The sequence below is a fragment of the Prunus persica genome, chromosome G1, assembly GCF_000346465.2.
Source record: "Prunus persica cultivar Lovell chromosome G1, Prunus_persica_NCBIv2, whole genome shotgun sequence".
Lineage (NCBI taxonomy): Eukaryota > Viridiplantae > Streptophyta > Magnoliopsida > Rosales > Rosaceae > Prunus > Prunus persica.
In genome coordinates this window covers 14,714,499-14,741,560 of record NC_034009.1, presented here as the reverse complement: position 1 = coordinate 14,741,560, position 27,062 = coordinate 14,714,499, and the positions used below count along the sequence as shown (strand labels likewise).

Here is a 27,062-nt window from a genome sequence, read left to right as displayed (position 1 = left end):
GGATACCGTAACATTGGCATCTTCGGTGTAGGTAAGTATGTATCGTAGTAGAGACAAGGCTAGCATATTTCATCCTGCATGATTTATACAATGGAGAGGGCCTTTCGACATCTGCTAAATAAACATTCGTTTTATCAATAGCATGGGTAGGCTTTTACACTTGGATGAGGATCCATGTAGATTGGAGTTGCGATCATTCTGTAACTTGAAGCCATAAAGAAACTGCATATAAAATTTTTATTTTTTTTAAAAAAGAACCTATTCTATGACCTTGGACAACTTCCACAGTTGCAATACTTGAGCCCGGAGGCAGAGGCACCAACCAAGTTTTATCTACCAACTGCGTAGACAGATGTATAAAAGAATAAAAGCTTCGTGTGTTCAGATCATATCTTTTCAACCTGTTTTTGTAACTACGGAAACTGCACAATTTTCCAGCGATAAAGGTCCAGCTTACATGGAAGGATACTATTTAGAGCTCTCATAAACAATTCAACTTTCTTATGTAGAAGTGGATGGCAAGCTAATAACCACTTTTAAGTTGGTGTTGGGTTTTATCACAATGAACCTTGGTATGGAATGAGCATTTCTGTAGATTGGCCATCATGTTTAGTTGTTGGCAGATACAGTTCCTCAACTGAGTGAAAATTCACATCATCCCAAAATTATGAAATGGGCACCCCCCCGGATTAGAGGTGAAGAATATTATGTAAATTATATCATACTTTCATTGATTAACAACTACTCCCTAATCAATCTAATTCCTAATCAATGAATCAAGGAAGTCGTGAATGTGTATGGGATCGACTACCCCTAATTAATCTAATTCCTTATTTATTGGTATTGGTTATGGATTGTAACGCAAGGGGAAGTTGTTAGTGAATGCAATGAAAGTCAAGATTCGAAATCATTTCAATACTCATTTTTTATTTTTTATTTTATTTTTATAGCATTTCAGTACCCATTTCAAGTAGCGAGTCTAGCTAAAGACCGCCAATATATCTTGAAAACATATCATCCGATGTGTGTTTTGACCTTTGTTGTTTTATCTAACAAGTGAAGACCGAGTGCCACTAGACCAAATTGTAATTGTTTTTTTCTCTTTTATTTTCAAGTTATTCTCTCTGTTTGCTTTTTGATCAAGTCATCATGACTCCATGCTGCTTTTTGATCAAGCCATCATGACTGCATGCTGCTCTGTACCATCAAAGAACTTTCTTTTTCCTTTATAAAGGAAACAAATTGTACTATGGAAGAATTCTTAATCAACCAGAGTGTGCATATACATACACTTACATAAATGGTTGAGCTTACACTTAGGAAGGTTATTATAAAGGAAACATAAGGGGTAGAAAGGTCAATTCGCACACTCACTTACTAGTATTAGTAACCAGCCCAAAACTAAGCATTTTGTCCTCCAAACATTATATATACACACATATTCAACTGCCTAAAATTCGCTCCAAATCCTCTTCATATCCGACGAAGCCCCATAATTCCCTGCTCAACCAGTCATCCTCCATCTCTTGCCAGCACACTTTGAAAACGAGTGAAAGCATCCCAATATGGTAAACAGCCTCTGAATTTGGTTCAAGTAATTTGGAAGGGCAACATAACCAGACCAAAATCTTGTCTTGTCTATATACTCTTCTTCTTCATCTCTTTTTTTTGTTAGTTTTTTTTTTTCTTCAACGCTAGCTCAAGCATACATTTGCCTTTGGGGTATTTTTCTTACTTTCTTTTGATAAAAATGTCGGCTGCCGTGGGAGCTATCTCTGCAACCAAAGATGTTACTTTCAGTTCTCAAAGGGAGGAAGAGGAGTTAGTTAAGAATGATGACATGAAAAACACGGCTGCACTTGGTGATGATCAACCAAGCCTAAGCCAGCTTCCCGAAGGTGATGAACATAATGCGGAGGAGGGTGACCTAGACGAAGAGGATGATGAGGCTGCCGCATTGAAATCTGAAAAGGAATTGGTCCTTGGCCCTCAGTTTTCTCTCAAGGAGCAGCTTGAGAAAGATAAAGTATGTGTCCACTTTTCTTCTGTTTTTTTTTTTTCCTTCTTTTTTTAATTAAGTCTTTCATTAATGTTGTCCAATTCATCACATTCACATATATAATAATTCTTCTAAGGATGATGAGAGTTTGAGGAAATGGAAGGAACAACTTCTTGGGAGTGTTGATCTCTCTACTGCTGGAGGTATTTAATTTTCTCTGCTCTTTTTTTTCTCAATTGGGTTTGCATTAATTATTGTTTGGAATTCCTAAATATCAGAGAGCAAAGAACCAGAAGTGAAGGTCTTAAGCCTCACAATCATGTGCCGGGGCCGGCCGGATCTTGTCCTCCCAATTCCATTCACAAACAAACCCAAAAGCAGCCTCTTCACACTCAAAGACGGATGCCATTACCGCATCAGGTTTACATTTACTGTCTCCAAAAACATAGTCTCAGGCCTCAAGTACACCAATACAGTGTGGAAGACTGGTGTCAGAGGTAAAAATAAATAAATTTACATTCATAATTAAAATCAAAGTTGTATAATATAATCACAAAAATTACTAAGATTAATTGTTCAAAAAATTTTGACAGTGGACAACTCAAAAAGAATGCTTGGAACTTTTAGCCCTAGGCAAGATCCTTATACATATGAGACTGAAGAAGAAACTGTCCCTTCAAGCATGTTTGCCAGGGGCTGGTATTGTGTGAGAACAAAAGTAAGGCTTAATTCATTGACATTGGTTTTTTTTTTTTTTTTATTTATGTTTTTTTATTTATAATTTTCTTAATTTTCTTGTTTCAGTTTCTGGATGATGATGGAAAATGCTACTTGGACATGAGTTACTACTTTGAAATCCAGAAGAACTGGCCAAAATCCTCTTGAAACTTTCCATCTGTTATGAGCATTGGCTTGGTCATCAAAATCAAATGGTCATGTTTAATTAGTGTATCTCTCCATTTGTACTTTCTTGTCAGCTTTGGGTTTGGTACTAAATGCTTCAAATGAGCACTTTCAGTGAATAATGTTGTATCTTGTAATCATACTTGGCACAATGCAATCCATATTTTTATTCAATGAGAAAGCACTGCCATATGACAAGGCATGCATATGCGCTTATTCTTTTTCTTTTTCTTTTTTTAAATATAATTAATTTCTTCTCCTTTTTCTTTTTTATAATTGTATAGCTGAAAAAAGCAAACTTCCTTTAATTTCTTCTCTAACTTTCTGATTTTCCTTTATTTGTTTGATATTATGATTAAGTTCTGGTAGTGAGTATCATTCCCCACCAAAGATGCCTCTCAACATCTAATTGATAAGTTAATTCCTGAAGGGATGAGAATGACATTAAAGTAGTGAACCCCATGTGATTATAAATAAATCTAACCTCTAACTAACTACTACTTGTGCTTTCACAGAGCAAACTGCGCTCAAAAGCTATCTCAATTTTATTTTTTTTGGTGGTCCAAATTGCAGACCCTTCTTTTGTCATGTCATGATATGATAACATGAATGCATGCTTCTGCCAACAGGAGGGACAAGAAGAACAGAGATCAGGTGCTACAAGACTATCTCTGTCACACACCCTTGACCCAGAGTAGACTAAAATCCTGAATCCGGTGTGTGATAATAAAGTAATTAACAACAGAACACTAAAGGATCAACTTTCTTATAATCTTTATCATCATCTCTTTCTTTCTTCCTCTCTCAAATTATGCTTTTCCTAAAATAAATAAAAATTGTACAATTTTTGTTATTTGAATACATTCACACCCTCAGTTATAACCATTAATAAAACATTGATTTCAATATCTCCCACTGTTTTGAGGGCTTCATTTAGTTGTTCAGAAACCACTTCAACAATGATAATGTTAGTTAAGAGCATGAGTTGTTTGGTAGCATGAGCAAGGTCTACTTAAAACCAAAGCAATGTACATATGACCTGAATTTAGCATCAGTTGTAGCAAAGAATTGGTTCTTCAAAATGTTTGAGGTAAAAAATCTCGACATTAGCTCCATTGTAGAAGATGCTTTATCTAATGATTTGTGTAATATAGAGTTCAATTTCTTCATGTGTTAGAACAAGTGTAACAGAGATAAGTGTCCAACGGTTAAGATGGACAATACTTTAAATTCAATCTTGCGTCAAATTCAAGACCCTTTTTTATTATGGTAGACCCCGTTAACTCTGTTAAATAATTTTTAATTTTATCGTAAACAATGCATATGACAGACATGAGATAATGTATTTGCACGAATTGTCATTCAAGTCTTTACAGCTGCTGATATATCATCAAAAATGTGGTATGGTCAACAAAATGTACACCAATATATGCCTTCAATAAAAACAAGACGACTATGATTTCGGCATGGTTGCTGCCTCAAGCATGCATATAAGCATGCATATGCATCTATGCATAATATGCATGCATGACTACTTTTGTGCTATATAGCATTATTCTTGGTGACGGCTGACCAGACAAGCAATCATGGTTAGCAATGCACTTTGCAAGTAACCGAATTATTTCACGCAGCCCTTCAAGGCTTTTTGATGATTACATGACATGACACTATCATTATATAATTTCCATGCCCTCCTCTCACCTGGAATAAACCTCTCATTTCCATGCCATGTGGTGAGACAAAAACTTAATATCACAAATGTTAAATATTTGTTGGATTTATATATAAACATCGCCCCTAAAACAAAATCGGAAAATCGGATACTACTTGTCTCTTTCTTTAAAAAGAGATACTCCTTCTTTAAAAAGAGATACACAAATATCATACTGCAATTGGCATAAATGTAAAGTTACTACTTACTAAGGAAGGAGAGGGAAGAATGAAGTATATTTTCCAAGAAAATATACTCTAGAGAAATTTTTTTTATGTCAACAATAAAAATTATAAGTGGGACCTAAGAAAAGCCAGAATTAGGTGCATGATCAATCAATAATATGTATGATTAACTACTGAGGGAAAGCAATGTTGCCAAATGATAGAAAGGATTAAATGTCATGTCCCAAAATACCAAGTTATCACCATCAACGGCATAATTGACCTCTTGATAAGTACGTGCTAACCGAATATGAGAAAAACGATGATGTGCAGGAATTAAATATCATGGACTAACCACCAAATTTTTCCAGTGTTCCTAGAGTTCAATAAGCTGCTAAATCATTCTTTTTGATGGCGATGTTTTACTAGGTTAGATCGCGTTGGCTGTTGTTAAATCATTAAATCAATAAAATTTGATGAAAAAACCTTAGAGAGAACCAGAGTCTGCAAATTGTGCTGATAGGCCCACATCAAACCCTCCTAAGAGCTGATGACAACTTTAGGAAGAACCTCCAAAACACTTGAACAACCAAAGCTTCTGGCACATTGTGGCCAAATTCTTGTGTTGTTCTGGTTCTGGATAAGAAGCCTGCAGAAGGGCATCCATCATTATTGAAAGATTAGCAAAATTTAGTTTTGCAAATCCTCCATGAGGAATCAATTTAATAGATGAGACCGAGTATGCTTCTGCCAAAAGAGAGTACGTCACATCAGTTCAGAATTTAAAAAGTTGGAAAAAATTTAGGATAAAGGAAAAATTTACTCTCTTAAATTTAGTCCAATTATTAGTAATGTGTTTCATATCTCCCTGATCTGATGGAGGAATGGAACGGTTATTAGAGGCATGAAGCCAAGCCTATTGTGCAAATGAACTCTCACAACAGAGAGAGTTTACATTAGAATTTCTAAGTTGGTTGCAAAAAGCAGAAGTAAAGCCAAGCCAGACTTTTGTTGGTTTGTAATCTATTTTGTCAAACCTTATATATAATTTTACTCTGTAACCACTCCTTCCTATTACATACATTCTTACAATATTTATTAATTACAAATAAGTGGAAATGAAATAAAAAATCAACGAAATTTTGACCCACTATTTTCTCCATTCTAATTGTACAAAAGCAAACTGCAATTCACCAATAGTCTAACAACGCGAACTTTACATTCAAACCAATTTTACCACCCTCTTTTACTAGTTTAGCAGCTGTTACTAACCAATGTCCGGGAGCATCATGCGGGCCACGAACAACCTCAGCTGTTTCTACAAATTTAAGCAGCTTTGCTGAGCGATCTAGCATTGGTGGTCCTTCTGGATACACACCTGAATTCAGTGCAGCTGGAGCCTGCTTTTGCTGATCAGTTACTGTCCGCTGAGTGAATGTAAACGTTGTACTCAGATTAGTAAGGAAACTTGATTTGTGTGAAGCCTCTGGCGCAGCAGCCCACTCAGTCTTCCGGATTCCACAATTAGGTAGGTAGGTAAAATGCAGACGAAGGTGAAGTACCGTCTTGGGCCATTTCCCTTTGCTAATGAGCTGTGCACCAGTTACAATATACACACCGTTTGAATCTCCCTTCAACCAGTTGGGATCATGCTTAACTACGGATGAACAGATTTTTGAGTATCTCTTCCACTTAATTGGCTCTAAGAATTGTTCACTCAACTCAGAGTCATCAGAACCTCGCCACCAGCACGGCCTTGTTGTGCTGGTGTTAGCCACAGAAACATCCATAGTATTTGGAAGGCTTGAGAGATGTTGTACATGTAGGGCTAACCGATTTCTTCTTTTCCCTTCTAAGTACAGGCGTAGGCCAACAACTGGCTTTTGACCAGTTGAAACCTGAATAGACAGAAAATTAGACCCACCATAACCAATTGAGGAAGTATACCATAATAAAATATTGAACTGTATACTGCTAAGCTTTTATAGGTAAATAGAGCCAATGCAGTAACGTAAATGAAGATTTCCCCCCAGAAGTTGATAAATAAAATAATGACAGTATATCATGCAGGTTAATTTAATCTGTATTTTAGTGCATGTTTGTGAAAGAGTGCCTTTTTGTGGGCCAAAACCAAATCTGCTAAAGAAAGCCCCAAAGATCCCATCGGAATTTTAAGATGTCAGACTGACGTGCAACTGTAGGTACAAAGAGATCCAAAATAACAGATTGAGGATTCTGAACACACACTGCAATTATATCAAATATGGATGTCCATTTTAAGAGGCACCATTCAGCATCTATAATAACTTTCGATTCCCACTCCAACTGATATTGCATGTTTGCACATAGCCAGTATATGCCAGCCTTGACAATCCAGTATTTGGAGAAAAGGCATGAAAATATTCTTTGTACGAAATAGTAAAACGTGCATGAGGAAATTATGAATGCATACCTACGAGAACCCTGGCTTATACGACACAGAATCTATCAAAGATGGATAAGATTTGGTGATCATGCAGCTATCCTCAGATCAACTTTGGTAATGGGACTAAAAATTGGTATGCTATTAATAATGTGACACACTGACGTCACAACTATAGATTACAGATTGATTCCTAACCAACCAATAAACCTTTCTGGTCCAATAATAACCGTCCATGGTTTCATTTAGTAATTATTTTTTTAATCCAGAGTTGGCTTTTTTTCTTCAAAGCTTATTGACTATTGAGTCAGATTATTTCATTGACAATTGTAATTACTAGATATATGCTCAAACGGCAGGCCAATATTCCTATTCTATTAGCAACAAAGTTTAGTTGAATCATTTAGGGTTTCTTCTACTTTAAGTTTATTAATCAAAGTTTCAAAATCTATCAATTTCCAAATTCCTGTCTGTGCATGTGGGGAGAGAGAGAGAGAGAGAGAGAGAGAGAGAGAGAGAGAGAAATCTACGCACCTGTGTACAGCTAACATTAATCTTAGGGCCCATTAAATTGAATTGCAGGGAAGGACACGAAGCCTTTTTCTGTCGATGTGAAAGAGGCAGCTCACAAAACATAGGTGCCCATTGCCTAGGAACTTGGAACTCCAAGAAATGTTGTAAATCCTCTGGAGCTGGCTTGTCTGAGAGGAGGATTGTGGATCAATGAAATGCCCATATTGATGTAAACAAGCTCAAGGAAAATTTGTCATTCATTGTTGGGTACATGCTTAAAGAATATAGCCATTTAATGTAAGAAAAGGTAATGCGATATGTAAGAGGCCACGATTATCATTTTCCTAACAGTCACGTGAACCTTCTAGTTCAAGCAAAAGTCAGTCTTATTGTGACCGGTTAAAATACTCAATATTGGGAGCAAGGTGTAAGGTTGAATCGTTTTTTTCTCTTATCAGAATTCACTATAATTATCTCAATCTCAACTTCTTTTTCCAAAATCCCAACAAATTACCTTTTAACTGACAGTTAATTCAAGAAGAAAGACTTTTGGGTGGAATTATGTACTAGCAGAAAGGTGTGCAATGAATATGAACCCTAACTGCAAAACTTAACCATTGGTTGGGCAGTCGAGAACTTACAACGTAGATACAAGTTGATTGCATGACTAAGATAGCCACTGCCTGGAATCCCAGTAAGAAGAGAAGTAATAGGTACAAACTTGAAGCGGATAGCTTCTGGTTCAGCAAGCACCGTCTGGAGCCAATTGGAGTGACTATTCAAGAATACATCCCCTCCTCTTTTTGAGCAAATGATAGTAAGACCCTGTTCCAAGTTAAATAAAGAAAATAAAAATTAATCACAGCCCAGGATGGTGTCCATCATATTAAAGTGCTCGATCTGTTTGCTTACATCCTTGCTTGATGTTTGTGAAATAGTGGTTAACTGCATGGTGTTCGACTGCAAAATACGGTCGAATACATCTGGAACCTACAGAAATGGTTGCCTTCATCAATTATATTCATGCAGAAAAACGTACAAAATATCAAATTACAAGATTAAGCACTATACTTTATGTTTGCCATCTCTTGTTTTTCCCCGCAGTAAAGTAGGGCTTCCATCTGAAAATAGAAAATCACCAAGATCCTCCAGATGTCTTCTAACATCAGCTGGAGGAACTGGTGAGGAAGATTTCTGTCTGACACAAACTAAATCTTGACCTCCAACAGCCATGCCTACTATTATGTGTGTCCCGTATGAACGGATGAACCTGCATTATAAAGCTTATCAGCTTAATTGGTGATAATTCTCATAAACCCAAGGATGATTAACAAAGGTTTTTTTGTGTGTGAATATAAGTGTGTGTGTGTGTGTGTGTGTGTGTGTATTTAGATAAGAAACAAGAACATAAATGCATGGGCTATTCTATTATTTTCAATGACTATAATCAATTGTTCAAATGTTCAAATGGTGAAATGGTGAAATAGTTTTCATCCAAAAAGTTCTTTATAAGTCAGGCAAAAGGTTGGTGAAGAAGCTTAGTCTTCTGCAGTTCCCAAATGCTCTATGAGCCAACAAATGTTGGAGTTGAGGTGAGACTTGCAGTGTGAAGGACCAATTGCAACCAGATTCCGATACCATGATAAATGAGTGAAAAAATGGACATCTAATCGAAAAGCTTCAACTATCAGGCGGAGAGCTTCACATAATATACTTCTACTCTTGTTAAAATCAAATTCAAACAATATAGATTTCTTTCTTTCACAATAGATTCTTATGAAATGTTTTCCATGGTTATGCATTTTCCTCATATGAAAACGTTTCCTATTGTGCAAAGGAGTAAAGAGAAAACTTTAGATCTCAACTTCACAAAAAGTACCTAGACAATGAGGCTGGATCCCAATGGGATGGAACAGATTTCTGTACTTTGCTATGCAAACTTAATGGAGATGCTGTTAGGTGCAAATAGTATAATGAAATGAAGAAACCATCAAAAGCAAGATACTTTGCTTCCGCAGCATCATGAAGCCAGTCTCCAGTTAAATCGAAAATGGCATTAAGATAGCCTGAAGGAATTTTCCCTTGTACAGAAGATTTCTGATTAAGTAGCTCAGACATCTGCAAAAACATTTTAACCAAAACAACAACAGGATAAGTAAGGCTTAAATATGATCTTTTTCATGTAGAAGTATCAATTATTTACACATAATTGACCCTTTAAATATAGTTTATTAAAATCCCACCAAACAAGAGAGAAAGGAGAGAAACAGAAGGAAAGGACAAACAAGAGAGAAGCTGTACACATCAACCAATAAATCGTATGTACATTCATACCTATGAGCAACCTAATATAGTGTTTGAAAATGGCAAACTCATGTATACAACACAATGCAAAATTGAATTGCAGAACTTTCCAAAAAACAAAAGGGGACTGGGGATTAGAAGGTTGTATTGCAGAATTTCCCTTTTTGTTGTCAATCGACTTCTAAAATCATCTTGAATCATCTTGACCATAGTACAACAAAGTATTCCATTCTTTTATTTTAATAATAGTATTCCATTCGTATCAACTTCATGTATGGATACTGTTGGAAGTACAGAATCCCACATCAGGAATTCTCAGTTAAGCTGCACAATATATAACGTCTTCGACCTCTCCACCCATTGCAAATTGGTTTTGGGGGCTAATGAAGTTGTTGGGCAATTATACTAGCCTTTCAGTTAATTCCTTAGTCCAATTAGAGGTTGCAGTCTTAACCCTATACAAAAAAGGTAAAACACTATAACAATACCTGTGTAATCATATAAATTGGTCACTTTTAATTAATGAAGCGAGAGTTTTGGTTCATGGAAGGAATATAAGCCTGGGATTCTTCCTCCTTTATTCTTCTTGCCTTTATTCTTATTTCCTCAAAAACAATGTTTCTATTATATTTCATATGCACTGTTCATGCTGTTCCACCTTGGTATAAAGTCAATTACTTTTCAGTAACCCAAACCAGACCTTTTCTTCCCCATTGGAAAACTAAACCCTTAATATTTTCCACATCCATTAACCCTCAGGTAACCTCCAAAACAACTCGAAAATTATAAAGCATTGTTGCTGGTCCAGACTTTCAAGCAACCTATTTTTGCCCTACTTGCTTTTTTACTATATCCTTCCAAAACCCTCTGTCCCAATACCTAAACCACAACAAAATTGAGACGCGCACAGAGGAAGCTGCTCTATGTCAGAGACACATGCAAACATTTTTATCCTTAATGTAGTATAATAGGGATCACACCTTAACTATGCCACACTCCTATCAAAATGTTAACTATGTCTTACAACACAAACAGAATAAACGTTCTTTCATTGTGGTATAAAACATTTTAGGTACATTTAACTTTCTCCTTTTACTTGAATTTAAGGAAGGGAAAGATCAGGATTACAAATCAAACATGCTAACTTTCATCACCTCCATCATCTATTTTACTAATAAAATTGTTCCCCATAGCATCATATTCTGTTGCCTTCTTAAACACCATCTGCTGCATCTTGCTTTCTTATTGCCCTGATGCATCACGGTCTAATTTTTACCATTACATAATCTGCCTTAGCAATACTACTTGGTTTTCCCTACTGCAGCACTCCAAAGTCTAGCACAAGTGACTTTTCCACAAGTCTCTCCTATGATCCTATAAGTGTGTAGGTCAGGTTTGGTTTTGATATTTGAGTAATAGAGAACCGCAATACTCAGTTTGGCAAAAAATAAAATAAAAAAATTAACTGCAATACTCAGATAACGAACTTCACAATAATTACAAGATTTGATCCATGACTTTTTATACAGCAGTAAGAGATTCTAGTCAACTCAAGCGTAAACTAGCTGGCTCCTTCAGTTTCTAATTTGTTTGTAAATTTTTATTTTTACTCGCATTATTCATACAGTTAAGATTAGCCTTTTTTTAGTATTAGGATTTACTTTTATAAGGGGGATCTTAATTCCCTATCTCTTGCCTTTTCACCTCCCCTACTTGGTGCACTCTTTCCCCCAATTCCCCGATAGATTGCAGTTGTAATTAAGGAAGAAGATTTCTTCTCATTTTCCTGGTTTCCTTGTAGTTGTAACAGAAAACCAGTCCCCTTTGACTGTGTTTTGATCCCTACTGGTCTTCTTAGCAAGTATTAGTCACAGTAAACTAGCAAGTTCAAATAGCTTCCACTAGACAGTTGATTCTACGAAAGCAAATCTAATCAACTTAATTAGCTTTGATAAATTAAGGAAATCAACCTAAAGCTTTCTGGGCACCCAAATTTAAACAGACAAAACAGTATGGAACACACATTTATGAATCATGATTTTGCCACGAAATTGACAACTTGGTCACCACAATCAAACACAAAGCAGCAAAATTCGAAAACTAAATAAAGAAAGAATGAAGCTGTCACCTGATTGAACTCAAGAACATCGGATTTGAACCGGATTCTATCCCCTTTATCGCATCGAATATCCTCAGGAACTCCATGAATTGTTACTCCTCCACCACTAGGAATCACAATGTCTCTCTTATTAGCCTCGTTTAGCACCACCAACCTCCCATCACTTCCATTCAACCCTTTGGAAAACTTCAACCTGAAATCACTGCTCAAATCAAAGCCTTGCCCCAAAGCCTCCAAGGCCCTCACCTCTATGGGCTTCTGGGTAGCCTCCATTTTCATCTCTCTCTCTCTCTCTCTCTCTCTCTCTCTCTCTCTCTCTCTCTCTCCCTAAACAATCACAAGAAATAACATCAACCCATCTGCTGATTTCAACCCAAATCAGCAAAAATGCCTCTGATTAATCTAGAAGAGGTGGAATAGATTAGCTTTCAAAGACCAGTCAAACGTCTTTGATTTGAATTTGACACCTTCCAAAAAGCCACCACCTAATCATTCAATCAGAGTACTCGTCATTGTACAACAATTTAATCACACTTGTAAAAAAAGTCAACCAAGTATGCTGCTTGCGTATACTTTATTTTTATACAGTCTTTAAGTTTATACGCTAATTAAACAAAATATTGTAATAATTGCTAGATAGGAAAAAACTGGAAAATGGTTTGAACGTTGAAGATTCCTCTTGTAACGTACAAAATTAGAATAATATACGGATAAAAACAAATTCCAATAATTTCTTGGGTTGTTGCTTTCTCAAATGTGCTTTTTTGAAAATCACTTTCTTTCTTCTTTTTTTCTTCTTTTTTTCTTCTTTTTTTTCTTCTTTGGTTGCATAGAATTCGTATTCAAATTGAAAAATGTCTTATGATGTAACAGGGGAGAATAAAAAATAAATAAATAATAAAAGGAGGAAAGAACAAAAAGAAGGGCAAGGGGTGTTGTTCACAGTTGAATATTGACTTTGGACAAAAGGTGGCAGGCTGTGGCTTGGCAAGTCAAACGTTGATTACCAAACTCTTACCGCCTCTCTTGCTTTGTTTGTACGTATGTATCCCGTCATTCCACATTCCGGGGCTGGTGCTGGTGGTTATTCTATCTTTGTAATTTGGACAGCTACAGCATTTGGCTGACCGCTTATTGGCCCGCTGTTTCCATTTTTTCATTTTATAGGCCTCGTGTCAATGGTCCAATTTTTCTTTTCATTTCAACTTCACACCGTTACGTGTTGTTATTGATTAATATTATAAGAGAAATTTATGATTTTAGTAGTGTGGGTTTTTTTTTTTTTTTAATAATATAAGCAATTTGGAGATGGAAGTTTACATAAAATATTTCATTAAATATTTAGGGATTTTAAACCTCAATTCACATAAATGAAGATAAAAAAACTTAACTAACTATAATATACCCCACTTACACGGTCATCTTATTAAAATAAGGAATTTCAAAACGATGGAAATTAATGAATTTCTCATTTGGCTTTTCCCTTTTTTTGGGTCAGATTCTCATTTGGCTTATTTAAAACTCTAATGGAATTTAATATCTTTTTAAAGTTCAAAGTAAAATTATAATTGAAACATTAAGTATGAAAAAAGGACTTCCTGGAGAGATTCGCATTCCCAACTGTCTATCCTTTCACTTTCGTTTTAATTATGGCTACGGCTAGAATAAAGAACTTCCTGGCTACAGTGAAGTGGACCTTGCCCCTATTATTATTTTTCTTTCTTTCCATTAAGACATGACAATTGTGAGTTATCATCTATGCTCTATAGTACCTTGGAAAAAGAAGAGTAATATTCAAATATAAAAAATAAAAATAAAACTCATAAATTCAAATCTGGAAATCCAATCGATTCAATATCATTTTCTGTATTTGTATTTTCTGGGACCACACCAGTACAATACTCGCATGAGACAATAGGAGGGGTCAAGTGCAAGCAGTGGTTGATTCTCTTTTCCATCCAAGCCAGCCTCCTCTCGAAGCTCAACACCGCAATGTGCATACACCGGATTTCAACTTCTGCAACTCTAGCGCAAGCACGAAGCAAGATGTAATAATCAGCATGTGCAACATAAGTGTAGGCACCTTCATCCTTCTTCCTTACATAGTGAAGGTAATCAAATCTTTTGAGGTTGACCCTCGGTGGAATATAAAAGAATCTCTTCTCCTCCATGTCTAATTTCATTCGAGCAATGGCTTCCTCTTTGAGAGTTTCTGCGTCCTTAACTTCTGAGTTCTGACTATTCTGTGAGCTACTACAAGAATTATCGCCATTCTTGCTCCTTTGTTGGTCATCCGCGAAGGGAGTTTCATCACCAGAGTAAGGGCTAGAAACAGGGCATTTATTGCTAAACTTTTTTTCTTTAGATATATCATTACTGTCCCTCAATCTTTTCTGGTTAACAGTTTCACCACAAAGCAATCCTTGTTCGATTGCTGTTTCAGAATCCTGAAAACCAACAAAATGCATTATGAAGTGGTATTATTCACATGTCAAACTAAAAGCTTCTGAAAGTGAACACGAGCATCAAGACCAAAAAAAACAGTCACAGGACTCAGTCACTGTTGCATGCCATCAAAATTATAAAATTTGAAGATTCATGAAAGCAAGGATTGATTTGGCCAAGATAGTGAATACCATAACTATATACTTCTAACACATATAAATAACAGAGATTGTTCAAATCCACAACAAGCCCTGGTAAATTAATTCTACCTAGAGTACACTTGGTGCTGCTATTATTTAGATATACATCATACACCGTCAAACATTAAATTATAAATATATATGCCTAGTAAGAGTCAGAGGACCATGCATCACCAACACTGATTTAAACATTCATGAAAGGAGGTTTATCCAGGATACTGAAAATCAAATTACAAGGTTTCCCATGCTTATGAAAAACGACAAAGATCATCCAAATCTACAGGAAGTTGGATAGATTAGTTCTAATACCCATAGTACACTCACCGTTCTGTTTTCTGTTTTAAATCAGTAAACATAAGCGACCACTCTTCCCAGTTAAAAATCAATAATACCCATAGCCTACCCTCTCTATTCTTGATTTCTGTTCTAAATCAGTAAACATAAGCAACCACTCTTCCCAGTTAAAAATAAATAATACCCATAGCCTACCCTCTCCATTCTTGATTTCTGTTCTAAATCAGTAAACATAAGTGACCACTCTCCCCAGTTAAAAATCAATAATACCCATAGTCTACCCTTGCCATTCTTGTTTTGTGTTCTAGATCAGTAAACATAAGTGACCACTCTCCCCAGTTGTTTGGTACAAGGAACTTATATACTTCAGATAGGTGATGCGAACAAAGAAAATTTCATAACATTCAAGAACGAGGCATATCAATCATGCTGAATACAGACTTCTTATTCTGTTTTCCTATGCTTGTATGGGAGATATATCAGTAAAGCCTCTTTTCAATCAAATCTAACTAAGGGCTAGCACAAAGTACTATTTAGCTGACTACAAGAAAACTTTGTATAATGTGTGCAACAAAACATATGTTTGAGAAGACAATATCACAACTGCATTCAAGCTACACATTACCTTTCTACTCTGATAAAAGTTCCACAACAATTCAATTAGCTCTTCTTCCTTGTGATCCTTGAATGATGATTTTGATCCAGCAAAGACTACATCCTTGCAGAACTGAAGATACGTTGGTAAGTCCTTGCAATATTCTGTCAACAATAAGGCAAGAATTTAAAACTTCATAATTAACAAATTGAAGGGAAGGGTTTGGGGAGAAGTAAAGTATCTAGCCTATGCGATTTATTAATATGAAGAAATAATTTTTTAAATTGCATCATCATTTTCAACATAGAACTACTCCAATATATTTCAAATTTACCATAAGTATCAGCAATTTCATTATGCTTTGCTTCAAGGCTGGATAGAAGTTCTGCAGCGTCCAATTCAGAGTTCTGAGCATTTGACAAATTTCTAACAAGCTCTGTATCCGTATCATCCAAATTGTGGGATGGAGAACCTAAATCCTCTGCAGTACCAGACCGCATTTTGGAATTGGATGTGGGATCCAGATCTCCCATTTGATTAGATGTGGAAGACAAAGTATGATTTCTGGACAAGCTTTTTTCCCATTCTCCAAAACCATGAATATTATAAAGAACTCTTACTGCTACAATCAGTATTGACATAACAAACACACGAGTAGGAAGCCTCAACTCATTTGTTGATAACCATAAATCTGGAGGCATTGACCACTCATATATGTGACATGCGTGAGGGAGAACCTTTCCGACTGGAAGAGACAACTTTTTCAGATAGCGAGAAGCTATAGCATAAAAATTCACTGGAGGTAAGTGCAAGCCTATGGACTCAGCAATGGATGCTGCCAGTGCTTCCAACTTTTGCACTGGCACAGATTCAGAAGGTCTAAACATTAAGCTTGAACTTATTGGGCAGGCACGTGAAGGCCTTCCCAAGTCTTTTTCAATTTCAAGAAAAGCAGAAAAATATGGGAGCTTTCCTTCAACTGACCATTTTACTATGTCTGTCGGTAGGACTGCTTCCCTGGAAAGATGACAAGCCAGAAAGGAAATAGCTAAAGTATAAGATAATGGTATAGTGTTTCTCAAGGACCTAAACCATATCATTACTGCTCGCTGACCAAACCTTGTGTGAGGCTCGTCTCTGTATTTAGAGCGTGGCTTAAAATCTTCGGGTGGTTCCCCTGAAACAAAGAAACTCAATGATTAAAGACGACATAAATCAAACAACAATACAAGAGAACAAGAATTTAAACAAAAAGCTAATGCAGACCACAGACAGTCAGTTTCAAAATTAATATTAATTGATATAGAAATCATATTTGCGCATACGAATCAAACTACAATGCAACATTTGTTTTATTTATTTATTTATGTATATTTTGGTACTTACGCATTCCTTGAAGAACCAAGCTCCACAATAAGAAAATTGAATTCAGATGAACTATACTATACATAGGTTGAATTCGGTAAAGATGAGCAAACAAACCTTGTTGGCGTATCTCAGCGTCATCGAAAGTCCGGTCACCCCAATCATCCTGAAAAACACGAGTCCAAGCCAAAAAGCGTAGCCAAATGGACCCAGACAACCCACAAATCAAAGGGTTCACCTTAAACTCCCTAACCAAAGCCTCACATTGGAGCTCAATCATCCGCTGCACTCCTTTCACATACCTAAGCCTAACCTCACTGTAATAGCCCTCCACCGTGTCGAATCCGAAATCCTCGGGTTCCGTGGGTCCCACGGCATCAGCAGCAGCAGCATTGTCATTTTCCATGTTGGTTTGACTCAAGGGGTTATTATCCAGGGGTTGGGAAAGCAGCTCGGGTTTGACGGCGGAGATGTTGACCCGGCGGGTGTGACGGGCAGAGTAGAGGCCTCCCTGTGCATCGCCAGTCTCGTCGTAAAAGTCCTCATCGGCCACTCCAGTGTCCTTGTAGTCCTGCGCTTGTGAGCTGCACTGGCTGCAGTAGAAGAAGCCATTATTGCCGTCTACCAGCTCCCTGTTGCCACAAGTTTCACAAATCCACGAATTCGACATCACCAGCCTTAAATTGAGCTCTCAAATCTTCTCAACCAAGTTTGTCCTTGTCTTTCTTCTTAGGTAAGCTTTCAACTTCTCATCAATGCTCTAAGCTTTCTTCTTCTTTTTTTTCTTTTTTTCTCTTTCCGGAGTGCGTGAAATTCTGAAAGAGAGTACAAGAACGAACAGCTACAAAATTCGATAGAACCAAAATGAGGGAATGAACTTTGAGAGTCACCGACCGAAACCCCCTCTACGTCTCTCTCTCACAACTACTCCAGACATCCAACTGAATCTGAACCGGCGAAAAAACTCCGATTTCGATGGTTTTAAGAGTGAGGGTTGGTTTCAGTGCGATGGCTCGTGTGTTCGACGGCGATGGCTGGCTGCAGTTCGACCGGTTGTCGAGGAAAGAGAGAGGCGGAGAGAGAGGAAGGAGGAAGTGAAGGCGGAGAAGAGATAGAAGGCGGTGGCGGTGGTGTGGGGATTAGGGTTGTTTTTTTTATGAGATTTTCTATTTAAACCTGCATTTCTCGGTCACTCCAATACTTCAATCATATTTTTTTTTTGAGAAATTCTATGATTGCATTCATAATTCAGCCAAAAAAGCCACTAGTCACAAAGGGCCAATACAAACTAGCCACAAAAGGGCCATTATAATAACGGAGCGGTCTAATATCAAAATTAAGAAAATCAGGTATGTCTCCACCAACGATATGGCAAGATCGAAGAAACTCTGGCATAGGCATCCCAACTAAGATTGTAAACTTAGAATAATAAAAAAAAGATAAAGCTTCAAAAAACCAAGCCATAATAATACAAATAAAACTCTCACCAAGGAGAGATGAAAAGCTCTCACAAAGGAGAGATGAAAAACTCTCACAAAAGGAGAGGTGAAAACTACACAGAGAACCCAAAGAGTCTCTGCAACTTATTCCAAACATAAAGAAATTGCAAAAAAGATGGTGGTGGAGATCTGACGCCGAAATGCAGATGAAGATTCAACGCTGAGCCGCAGCCGCCAATAATGGTTGGATGAAAATCATAATAAAACTAAGACAAATAGGGAAAACCCTTTGTCTTTGAAAATAGGAGAAGAGGTGAAAAGAGGAAGAGATGAGAAGGGGGAAGAACAATGGCTTCTTCCCCCCTCAAGGTGGAAAAGGCTCTAAAAGTGTTTTTTGGGAGAAAGGGGGCTATGGTTTTTTCAATACTTTAATCATTAAGCTGTAAGTTTTATTATAGTGTAAAAAGACAAAAAATATCATTCAACTTAATACTTAACCCTAGTATATCTATACACACACCCCATTACTCTTTATAATAAGTTTTAGAAAAATACAAATTCCTCACTACTCTTGACAACCTTGAGATTCGATGCATTGAAGCACTGTGTGCGGCTAGACGATTAGACTCCATAACTGTAGAAGATTCTTTCCAAGGCTTGAAGAGAAAGATCAATCATGACAAAATCTCGTGTATACTACAAATACTTTTGCTTCAAACTGTTGCCTAGCACAAGAAGAAAATCTCATGTATTTTTGCTTCAAACTGATGCCTTCAAACCGTCCTTAAACTAATGCCTAGCACATACTTTTGCTTCAAACTTTCACCCCAAACAAAATTTCATGTATACTACAAATATTGTTTAATTATTTAAATATTAGGCTGAATAAAGAAAATCGTGGGGTTTAAATAGAAAATTATTTTTATTTCTTATTTTTTAGCTTTGGGTGTATTTAAGGGTAGTTTGGGAAGATAGTGGGGTTTTCTTAGAAATTGTGAAAATTTAAATTAAAAGTTATTGTGAACTTAGAACATGAGGTGAACTAAGAGAAGTGTGGGATTTAAATAGAAAATCTCTTTTTTTATTATAAGAAAAAATTAACTTTTTTCATTTTAGTGTTATATAACTTACAAGAGCATCTACCGTCATGCACTCAAAGCTATTTTAGAAACTCTCTATAAAATTTAGTTAAAATTACTAGAAAACTATTTTAGAAACTTTCTATAAACAATACTCTCTATAAACTTTTTTCATTTCATTTTTTAGTTAAAATTTAGCTAAAAATACTAGAAAGCTATTTTAAAAACTCTTTATAAAATTTCAACTCAAACTATACTCCCTAATTTAAAGAGTCATAAATATTTGTAATATTTTTTAATTCTATTTTTGAATAAAGTATAGATGCAAAAGGAACAATAAAAAGTCCTTTCTCTCTCCTCAGATTTAGGAGCTCTTAGAGCATCCACAATGATGCTCTCTATTTCTTAGCTAAAATTTGGCTAAAAATATAAGAAAGCTATTTTAGGAGCTCTCTAAAAGATTTCAACTCCAACCATATTACATAATTTGGAGAGTCATAAATGCTATAACTCTTTTTTGATAGTTCCATCTCCATTAAAAAATAAAATATAAATTAGTTAACATTAAATAAAGGTTTGAAATACTCATTAAATAAAGCAGCACTAAATTATAGGAAGCCACTAGGAGTCCTTTATCTCTCCTCAGACTCCCTATTTTAGGAACTCCTAGAGGACTCCCTATTTTAGGAACTCCTAGAGAACTCCCTATTTTAGAAGGTGGATAGGGAGCGTGGTTGGAGTTGCATTTTTACAATTCCTCCCTAAAATTTGTCTAAGGAGGTGGTTTAGGGAGCCCATTGTGGATGCTCCCTATGTTAGGATATGGATAGAGAGTATGGTTGGAGGTGGTTTTTTTCAATTTCTCTGTTTGGGCCTAATTTCTGCACGCCCAGCCCAAAATTGAAGAAACCCATGCCATTTTTTGCAGCCACCAAAGTTCACCTTATGTTTGGTCCAAAACTTTGTACGGCGGCCCACTTTTATCAAAAGGCTCATGAACTAACATTTAGGCTTTCACTTACAGGAATCAGAAGAAAAATCAAGACACTAGGAAAGCCCAGACCTTTTTTGAACAAATTACATATATAGCTATGATATGAAAAGAATAAAATCCTATTATTTTGCAATCAAAGAACTGATACACATAGTTTTGGATAAAAACCCAGCTTCTGAGAAGATCTCACCATTTGATCCCTACCCCAAAAAAGGCAAGTCAGCATGTTTCTTCTCAAAAGAGCCCCCACATGACTTCTTGACTTTGAAAAAGTCAAAATTCTCAACTGAAACAGAGGAAGTGATAGGGAGTTAATGAAGAATGGTCTTACAGGAAGACTTCTCCATTTTCGTAGCCAAAAGGAAGATTAAAATCCCTTTTTATATACAGAGAAATTCTGCACCAAAGCAGGTGGCATTTCCAAGAGATAAGCATACTACGTTTTTAAAGATAAGTAGGGAGTGAGGGAGTTGTTCATCAGAAAAAGCAAACTGACCATCATGGCAGATTGCATTCTTCCAAAAGGCAGTTAGAGAATAAGAAGGGATTAGATTTTCTTTCAAAAAAAGCAGGGAAGTGATCACCATAGGAACTGACTATTGATGGCTTTTTCTCTGTCAGAATAGATAAACTCCCCCTTTTTTTTGTGGCATTTAAAATAAAAGATTTTTCTTTTGAAAAATTTGCCACCCATTATTAAAAAGATTTGGAACCCCACTCCAGCATTTCCTATAAAATATAAGAGAAGGTGAACAGAGCACCACACCCAAAAGATCAATCAAGACAAAAACTGTTAAAGTCACAATTGACAAACTCAAAAAGATCCACTGATCTCAAAAGCCTTCAAACACTGAAGCAACCAAAGCTCATTGAGCCACAAGAACAAGTCAGCTATAATTCAAATCTTTGGTTTCGGTTCAGTTCAGAGAAACAGTTTTACAAAACGAGATTTCTCTCATTTAAATTTGGTTTAGCACAAGGCCAAGTCAAGAAGAGTTTGGGTTCTCACAACATGAAAACCTCAACAAATTTATGGAAATCAAGCACAACAGGTATTATAGTGCAGCTCCAGCTCAGTAATCGTTAAATCCAGCCACCTCTGCCCCTTTCAGACTGAAGAGGCTCTAATTCTGCTCGTTCAAAAAGCCTTCCAAGGCTTGAAATAGATTAAAGCTCTGCCAAACTCGAACGTTGGTATTGATTTACAGCTTAAACTTGTCAGTTAAAGGTGTTGATGGTCCAATCCAGCACAGATACACCCAGTCCAGTCCAGATCAAAAGCAGCTATCCAGGCAGAAATTGAAGTCCATGGCTTTTTTTTTTTTTTTTTGGGTCTTTCTTGGAGTTGGTCTTTATCTTTCTAAGCTTTGTAATAGGCAGTTCTGCCTAAAACAATTTATTTTCTTATCATTTATTCTGGTCAGGACTACCATTTTTGTACTGTGAAAAATTGTGAAAGTCCTCACCAGACTGAGGCAGGAAAAGAACTTACTTGGGAGATATTCCTTATCCAAATTCACAATCGCTTGTTCAAAATCAGTAACTTGGGACGCAAGTTATCTATTTTTAAAGTCTGCTAGAGTTTTTTTATTGCTAGCAATGGCACGCTCATACGCAAAAAGAGAGTTGGCTTGTTGACCAGTCAATGGTTTTCGAGTCAATAGGGAACTTCACCTTACCTTCACAGGATCAAACCAAAAATGTTTGAACATTCTACCTAAATTTTAAGTAAAGAGGTGGTTTAGGGAGTCCATTGTGAATGATCTAAGGAAGATAATTTTTTTATTAGGAAGATTTTATTGGCACCCTAAAATTTGCTCTTTGCACCCACATTCTTTTTATATCCCCTAAAAATTTTAGTAAAATTTAAAATTACTCACTACACCTCATTTTTCTTTCTAAATTGTCCTCATGAACCTCATTCCTTAACTTAGAGTAATGCTACACTTACCACATTTTTATCCCACATTTCTATACCACATGATGTGGCATGTCCATATTATATACCACATCAATTAAATCAATGAAGTGTATTTTAATTAAGACAATTAGGAAAACAAATACTGGTATAAATCAGAAAAGAAAAGAAAATATCAAATAATTTTAATTGATGTGGTTGTCCACATCAGCTGTCATATAAGATGGTATAAGAATGTGGTATACAAATGTGGTAAGAGTAGCATTACATAATCCCCCTTCTCTTTTTTAAGTTTGATAGTTTCGTAAGGGTTTTGGTATTTAACAACTCACTTATCAAATTGAATAACTCACTTATCGGATCACCGATCAACCAGTCTTTAAAAAAATATATAATTACCATGGAAAAATGACATTAAATTGTAAGGAATGCGTTCGAATTTGCATATGCCACCCATAATTTCCCCTATCAATTTTACTCAGAAATGAGATCACTAACTCCATTTTTTTTTTCTTTTGTTAAGATAGTTTTTTAGGACTCGAACTAGAACCTGGCCCCCTGAAGTAATTACTCCAGACTTGCCACCAATTTTGTCCGAAAGTGTTCGCCTTTTTGACACCATTTCCATAGAAAACCCAAGCCTCACTTGCAGCTGAAAACCCAATTCAAAGCTTTAGCTCTCCTGCCTGAAAATTGGTATTTTGTTCAAAACCCTAGCCTTGTCTCCTGCTTCAATTTATGGTGCTTTGATGTCAGATTCGATGATTTGGGGTGCCAATTTTTATTTAGTGCCGTTGGGAATATAGCTGGATTTCAGGGCGCTGTGAAAATTTGTAGGTTGAATAGCAGATTTGGTTGTGTTAGTACTCAGGTTTGGCGTTTGGCCTTTTATTTATTTATTTATGGGCAGTGAACTGATTGGAGCTAGATGAGTGGTTGAGCTTTGGAGTTTAAACATTGGGAATTCTATTGCGTTTTAGATAAAGTATTGCAGATCATTTTGATTTGGTTACGTTATGTTGCTTTTTCTACGTCGAATGAAAATTAGAACGTACATATCTAAAATATATGAACTGGTAAAATTGGGTGTTGCGAATTATCAGGACAAATTTTATTAGCTGTCCTAAGAGCAATAGTGACAGCCGATGCTTGTTTGCGAGCCTAGTGTGAAGAAACTCATGGAAGAAGAAATGTCAAAGTGAGCAATGATGAAGTAGAAACTAAGCAGTGATTCAAGCCAGATCAGAAAGGACCACAAAAAAAATACAAAGACTCAGCAAGAAAAGCCGCTGATATGAATGGTGAAGCTCCTGCAAAATCAAACTACAAGCGCTCTGATTCTGAAGAGTTATGTGTGGCAATCAAGGAATCATGAATCAGAAGTTTACTGATGGGAAACATCTCACAGAAGATCAAAAAATTTACCACTTCAGAGAACTAATGGATGCACTTGAGGTCTTAAGTTCAGATGAGGAATTGTTTTTTAAACTTTTGCGAGATGCAAACTCACTGTTGCCAAAATATGTCCAAAACTTGCAGGATGCTCAGATAGAGAAAGACGAAGAATCCAAGTCCTTTGCAGAGTCTAAGTTGTCAGAACAGAAGCTTGGTGATCTAAAGCAATCTGAGGAGCTTGTCATAAAGATCAAGCCTCACGAGAAAGAAAAAAAACGAAGGCAAATGAGAATTCTGAAACTTCAAAGAGAATTGTCATTCTGAATCCTGGGCCTGCAGGCAGTATCTAACATCCACATTGAAGCCAAAATGAATCCTTGGGAAGGATTCTCTCTTCCTGAGTACAACATTTCTCCTTTGGGCAGTTCTGGAAAGGACTTGGGGCATGGCTTTGTTACTGCACAGATGAGATTATCTGCCTATGGCAAAGTTTGGAAGGCCAATGAGAATACATGGTCTCCTGAGCAAGAGAAAAATGCCAGCCCTCTCTGTCAGGTAGCACCCAACTTAGAGAGTCTGCCATCTGTTTCTGACAGCAACCCTGATTCTGAAATACAGAATCCTAACTCAATACCAATTATCTCAGATAACCTGGTTGATGATGATGAAGTAGAAGAAACCAATCCTACCATGGTCGATGAGACAAATCCTGAAGGTTTCGATTCTTTCATCTGTTCAATATTCAATCACAAGCATATTGATAAGTCCCTGCGCTTGTTTTTAAATTCTTTGATATTTAGTTAGCGTTTACAAAATTTCTGCAGGTGATATAGAGATTGAAAAGAAAATGAAGAGAAGCCAGTGCAATCTTCTTCATTAGCATCCCTTTCCAGCTCTTCAACCACCAAGCATTTTAAGAATTTAGAAAGTGCTATTAATATAGCAGAGCGGCCAAGCCCTGTTTCAGTTCTTGAGCCACTATTCATAGATGATAACATCAGCCCTTCAAAAACCATTTCTCGACGAGGTATGGTTCATTATAATACAAATTGACTTGGAATTCCTTCTTTCTTTTTTTTTCATAGCACTTCTTCGTTAATGTTAACTCATTGACTGATTTGCAGTAGAGCTGTCAATACAACCACTACAGGCCAGTACCATACCTGAAAACTGCTATACACGAGGTCTGGACATGAGTTTATTGGCATCTCCTTCCGCTTCCATTCCCTCGTACTTCGGACCAGATTGTCACAAAAGACATGTCAAGAACTGGAACGTGGATGGACCTTCGATTTGATATTGAGACCATTGGTGTTGACATGGGTGACGCCATTCTCCAAGAATTGATGGAAGATACCATATTAAGCTATGGCAGAGTCAAATAAAAAAGATAGCATTTTGAACTTGTGAAACACAATCTGGCTTATTGTCCATGCCGAAAACCAACCCACCTTCTGGTTGAGGCAGTTGGAAAGCAAGTCATATATGTGCATCCAGAGGTTGAGAAGCAACATTTCACCAATAAAGAGGAGATCTTCTTTAGCTATCCTGGAGTATCCTGGATCCAAGATGAATTGGCTTTGCAACTTTGTCAACTGAAATCATGTAGATAGAGCATAGAATCTGCCACATCGAAAAACTATGGCTCCCACGGCATCCTGGGCAACAGTTGTCACATGAAACATCCTTAATGGATACGGTTTGCAAATACTCTGAACAAGCTGTGGGTTTGGAAAATGTGGAATATTTGTTCCTACCACCTTTCCACAAGCTTTGATTTCTTGACTGAACATCTATAATTACAGATAAAGAAATTGTACGAAGTTACCAGAACAACAGAACCCAATCCCTAAAATTAACTTCTGACAAGGGTGTTATGGTTAACTTTCTTCCTTTTCTTTCCCCCTAACGATGGGGTCACCGGAGCTGCAGGTCTTTTCTTCTCAAACGCTTTGGTTCTGCTGTCTAAATCTTCATCGTCGTCATCATCGCTAGCAGCCGATGCGGCGGCGGACTCCTCGGCAATTTTGGCAGCAGCTCTTCTTCCAGCGTCCAATTTGTAGTGTAATTTCCTTTCAAGGGGATCATCTGAAGGTACAAATTTGGATGGCCGGGGAACTTTAGCACCTAGTCCAAGCCTGAGAAAACCAATCAAGATAATTACACTCCCTTCACCCCAAAACAAAAAAAATTTTAAAAAAAAAAAAAAAAACTTGCCTAGCAGGTCGACTCTGTATTTCAAAATGCTCATCTTCTGCTGGTTCAGTCATGTCATTAACCCATTTTTTAGCCTGCACATAGGTAAATTTTCAATTCTGAAACACAAACAAGGCAGTAACATTGTGGTGGAGGATTAAATTATCATACCAGTTCCAAAGCTTTATTCAATTTAATTATTTGAGGACGATCCTTTTTCTGCGACGTCTTGTTGGTGTGAGAACCCGTTGCCGACATAGTACCAAATCTTTATTAATCCACTGTTACAAAACTAAGAAGACAGAGAAAACTAACAACAAGAGGAAATTTAGACGAGAAGCGAAAGATTGTGGAGGGAGGGAGAGAAGAGAAGAAGCAAGTCGAATTTGCTGCAGCTGTGAATGAGATGGTGCGTGCGGCTAGGTTTAGAAAAGTTATTTTTTACAATTTTGACCCCAATATTTTATGTAATTCAAATATGTCCACAAACGTTTCAACAATTACGTTTGGACTCCAGTTTTTCCTTAAACAATTACTAATTGGTCCTTGCGGTGTCTTGACTTTGGGTTGACCGAGTTGAAATCTTTTGGGGTGATGCTAGGGAGACCAACTTTAGATACCAACATGTTGATCGCACTGTAGTTCATTGGGTGAGTTTACTGTGTTGGTTGTGCTTGTTTTGATGGTTGTGTATGGTGTGTTTGTTTTTGTTCACTGGTTGGCCTGTTTTTCCCTTTTTTAGACTTAATGAGTTGCACTGGAAAGATGGGTTATGAAACATGAATCAAAATGCGCTTTATAGGATCACATGAGAAAAGTCCAATAAATACTTCTTACTAGAGAAGGAACTCTCGATAGTGTATGGATCTGCCTATCTGGCTCACACTAATCAACTTAATGATGATCAGGCAGCCATACCAATTAAACATTAAGACATCAAAAGATACTCTTGAAAAGGGAAAAGGGGAACTAGACTTGACCACTAATTCATCATGCTAATTAGCCTA

General features: G+C 36.7%; 4 protein-coding genes across 5 annotated transcripts; 1 reads left to right on the top strand and 3 right to left on the bottom strand.

Annotated features, from left to right (window-relative positions):
• LOC18788549 (rho GDP-dissociation inhibitor 1) lies at window positions 1,334-3,104 on the top strand. Its single transcript, XM_007227477.2, has 5 exons — window positions 1,334-2,026; window positions 2,136-2,202; window positions 2,278-2,496; window positions 2,593-2,717; window positions 2,804-3,104. Exons 1-5 carry the CDS (start codon window positions 1,751-1,753, stop codon window positions 2,882-2,884), a joined length of 768 nt encoding a protein of 255 aa, XP_007227539.1. The 5' UTR covers window positions 1,334-1,750; the 3' UTR covers window positions 2,885-3,104.
• Window positions 5,784-12,706, bottom strand: LOC18790913 (MACPF domain-containing protein At4g24290). Its single transcript, XM_007221967.2, has 7 exons — window positions 12,145-12,706; window positions 9,592-9,830; window positions 8,784-8,982; window positions 8,625-8,702; window positions 8,354-8,537; window positions 7,734-7,900; window positions 5,784-6,675 (listed from the first exon to the last, which is right to left on the bottom strand). The coding sequence occupies exons 1-7, from the start codon at window positions 12,412-12,414 to the stop codon at window positions 5,968-5,970; spliced, it is 1,845 nt and encodes a 614-aa protein (XP_007222029.2). The 5' UTR covers window positions 12,415-12,706; the 3' UTR covers window positions 5,784-5,967.
• On the bottom strand, window positions 13,909-18,291 carry LOC18792270 (TATA box-binding protein-associated factor RNA polymerase I subunit B). 2 transcript variants are annotated; one of them, XM_020555488.1, is made up of 5 exons: window positions 17,152-18,291; window positions 16,789-16,846; window positions 16,004-16,686; window positions 15,700-15,833; window positions 13,909-14,582 (listed from the first exon to the last, which is right to left on the bottom strand). In XM_020555488.1, the coding sequence occupies exons 1-5, from the start codon at window positions 17,702-17,704 to the stop codon at window positions 13,956-13,958; spliced, it is 2,055 nt and encodes a 684-aa protein (XP_020411077.1). In that variant the 5' UTR covers window positions 17,705-18,291; the 3' UTR covers window positions 13,909-13,955. The 2 variants fall into 2 exon arrangements, with proteins under 2 accessions (XP_020411077.1, XP_020411076.1); XM_020555487.1 differs by having other exon boundaries at window positions 16,004-16,846.
• Window positions 24,800-26,469, bottom strand: LOC18792719. The gene is made up of 3 exons (XM_020555541.1): window positions 26,227-26,469; window positions 26,077-26,150; window positions 24,800-25,997 (listed from the first exon to the last, which is right to left on the bottom strand). The coding sequence occupies exons 1-3, from the start codon at window positions 26,311-26,313 to the stop codon at window positions 25,715-25,717; spliced, it is 444 nt and encodes a 147-aa protein (XP_020411130.1). The 5' UTR covers window positions 26,314-26,469; the 3' UTR covers window positions 24,800-25,714.

Excerpts from the sequence above, each read along its gene's own strand:
- LOC18790913 (XM_007221967.2), bottom strand. The coding sequence starts at position 12,414 with ATGAAAATGGAGGCTACCCAGAAGCCCATAGAGGTGAGGGCCTTGGAG. Across the intron at positions 9,831-12,144 it reads ATGTTCTTGAGTTCAATCAG|ATGTCTGAGCTACTTAATCA; the intron begins GTGACAGCTTCA and ends ATGTTTTTGCAG. Across the intron at positions 8,983-9,591 it reads GATCCAGCCTCATTGTCTAG|GTTCATCCGTTCATACGGGA; the intron begins GTACTTTTTGTG and ends TTTATAATGCAG.
- LOC18788549 (XM_007227477.2), top strand. The coding sequence starts at position 1,751 with ATGTCGGCTGCCGTGGGAGCTATCTCTGCAACCAAAGATGTTACTTTC. Across the intron at positions 2,027-2,135 it reads AGCAGCTTGAGAAAGATAAA|GATGATGAGAGTTTGAGGAA; the intron begins GTATGTGTCCAC and ends AATTCTTCTAAG. Across the intron at positions 2,718-2,803 it reads GGTATTGTGTGAGAACAAAA|TTTCTGGATGATGATGGAAA; the intron begins GTAAGGCTTAAT and ends TTCTTGTTTCAG.
- LOC18792270 (XM_020555487.1), bottom strand. The coding sequence starts at position 17,704 with ATGTCGAATTCGTGGATTTGTGAAACTTGTGGCAACAGGGAGCTGGTA. Across the intron at positions 16,847-17,151 it reads CGCTGAGATACGCCAACAAG|GGGAACCACCCGAAGATTTT; the intron begins GTTTGTTTGCTC and ends TCTTTGTTTCAG. Across the intron at positions 14,583-15,699 it reads ACTTTTATCAGAGTAGAAAG|GATTCTGAAACAGCAATCGA; the intron begins GTAATGTGTAGC and ends GTTGGTTTTCAG.
- LOC18792719 (XM_020555541.1), bottom strand. The coding sequence starts at position 26,313 with ATGTCGGCAACGGGTTCTCACACCAACAAGACGTCGCAGAAAAAGGAT. Across the intron at positions 26,151-26,226 it reads TGAATAAAGCTTTGGAACTG|GCTAAAAAATGGGTTAATGA; the intron begins GTATGATAATTT and ends ACCTATGTGCAG. Across the intron at positions 25,998-26,076 it reads ATACAGAGTCGACCTGCTAG|GCTTGGACTAGGTGCTAAAG; the intron begins GCAAGTTTTTTT and ends TGGTTTTCTCAG.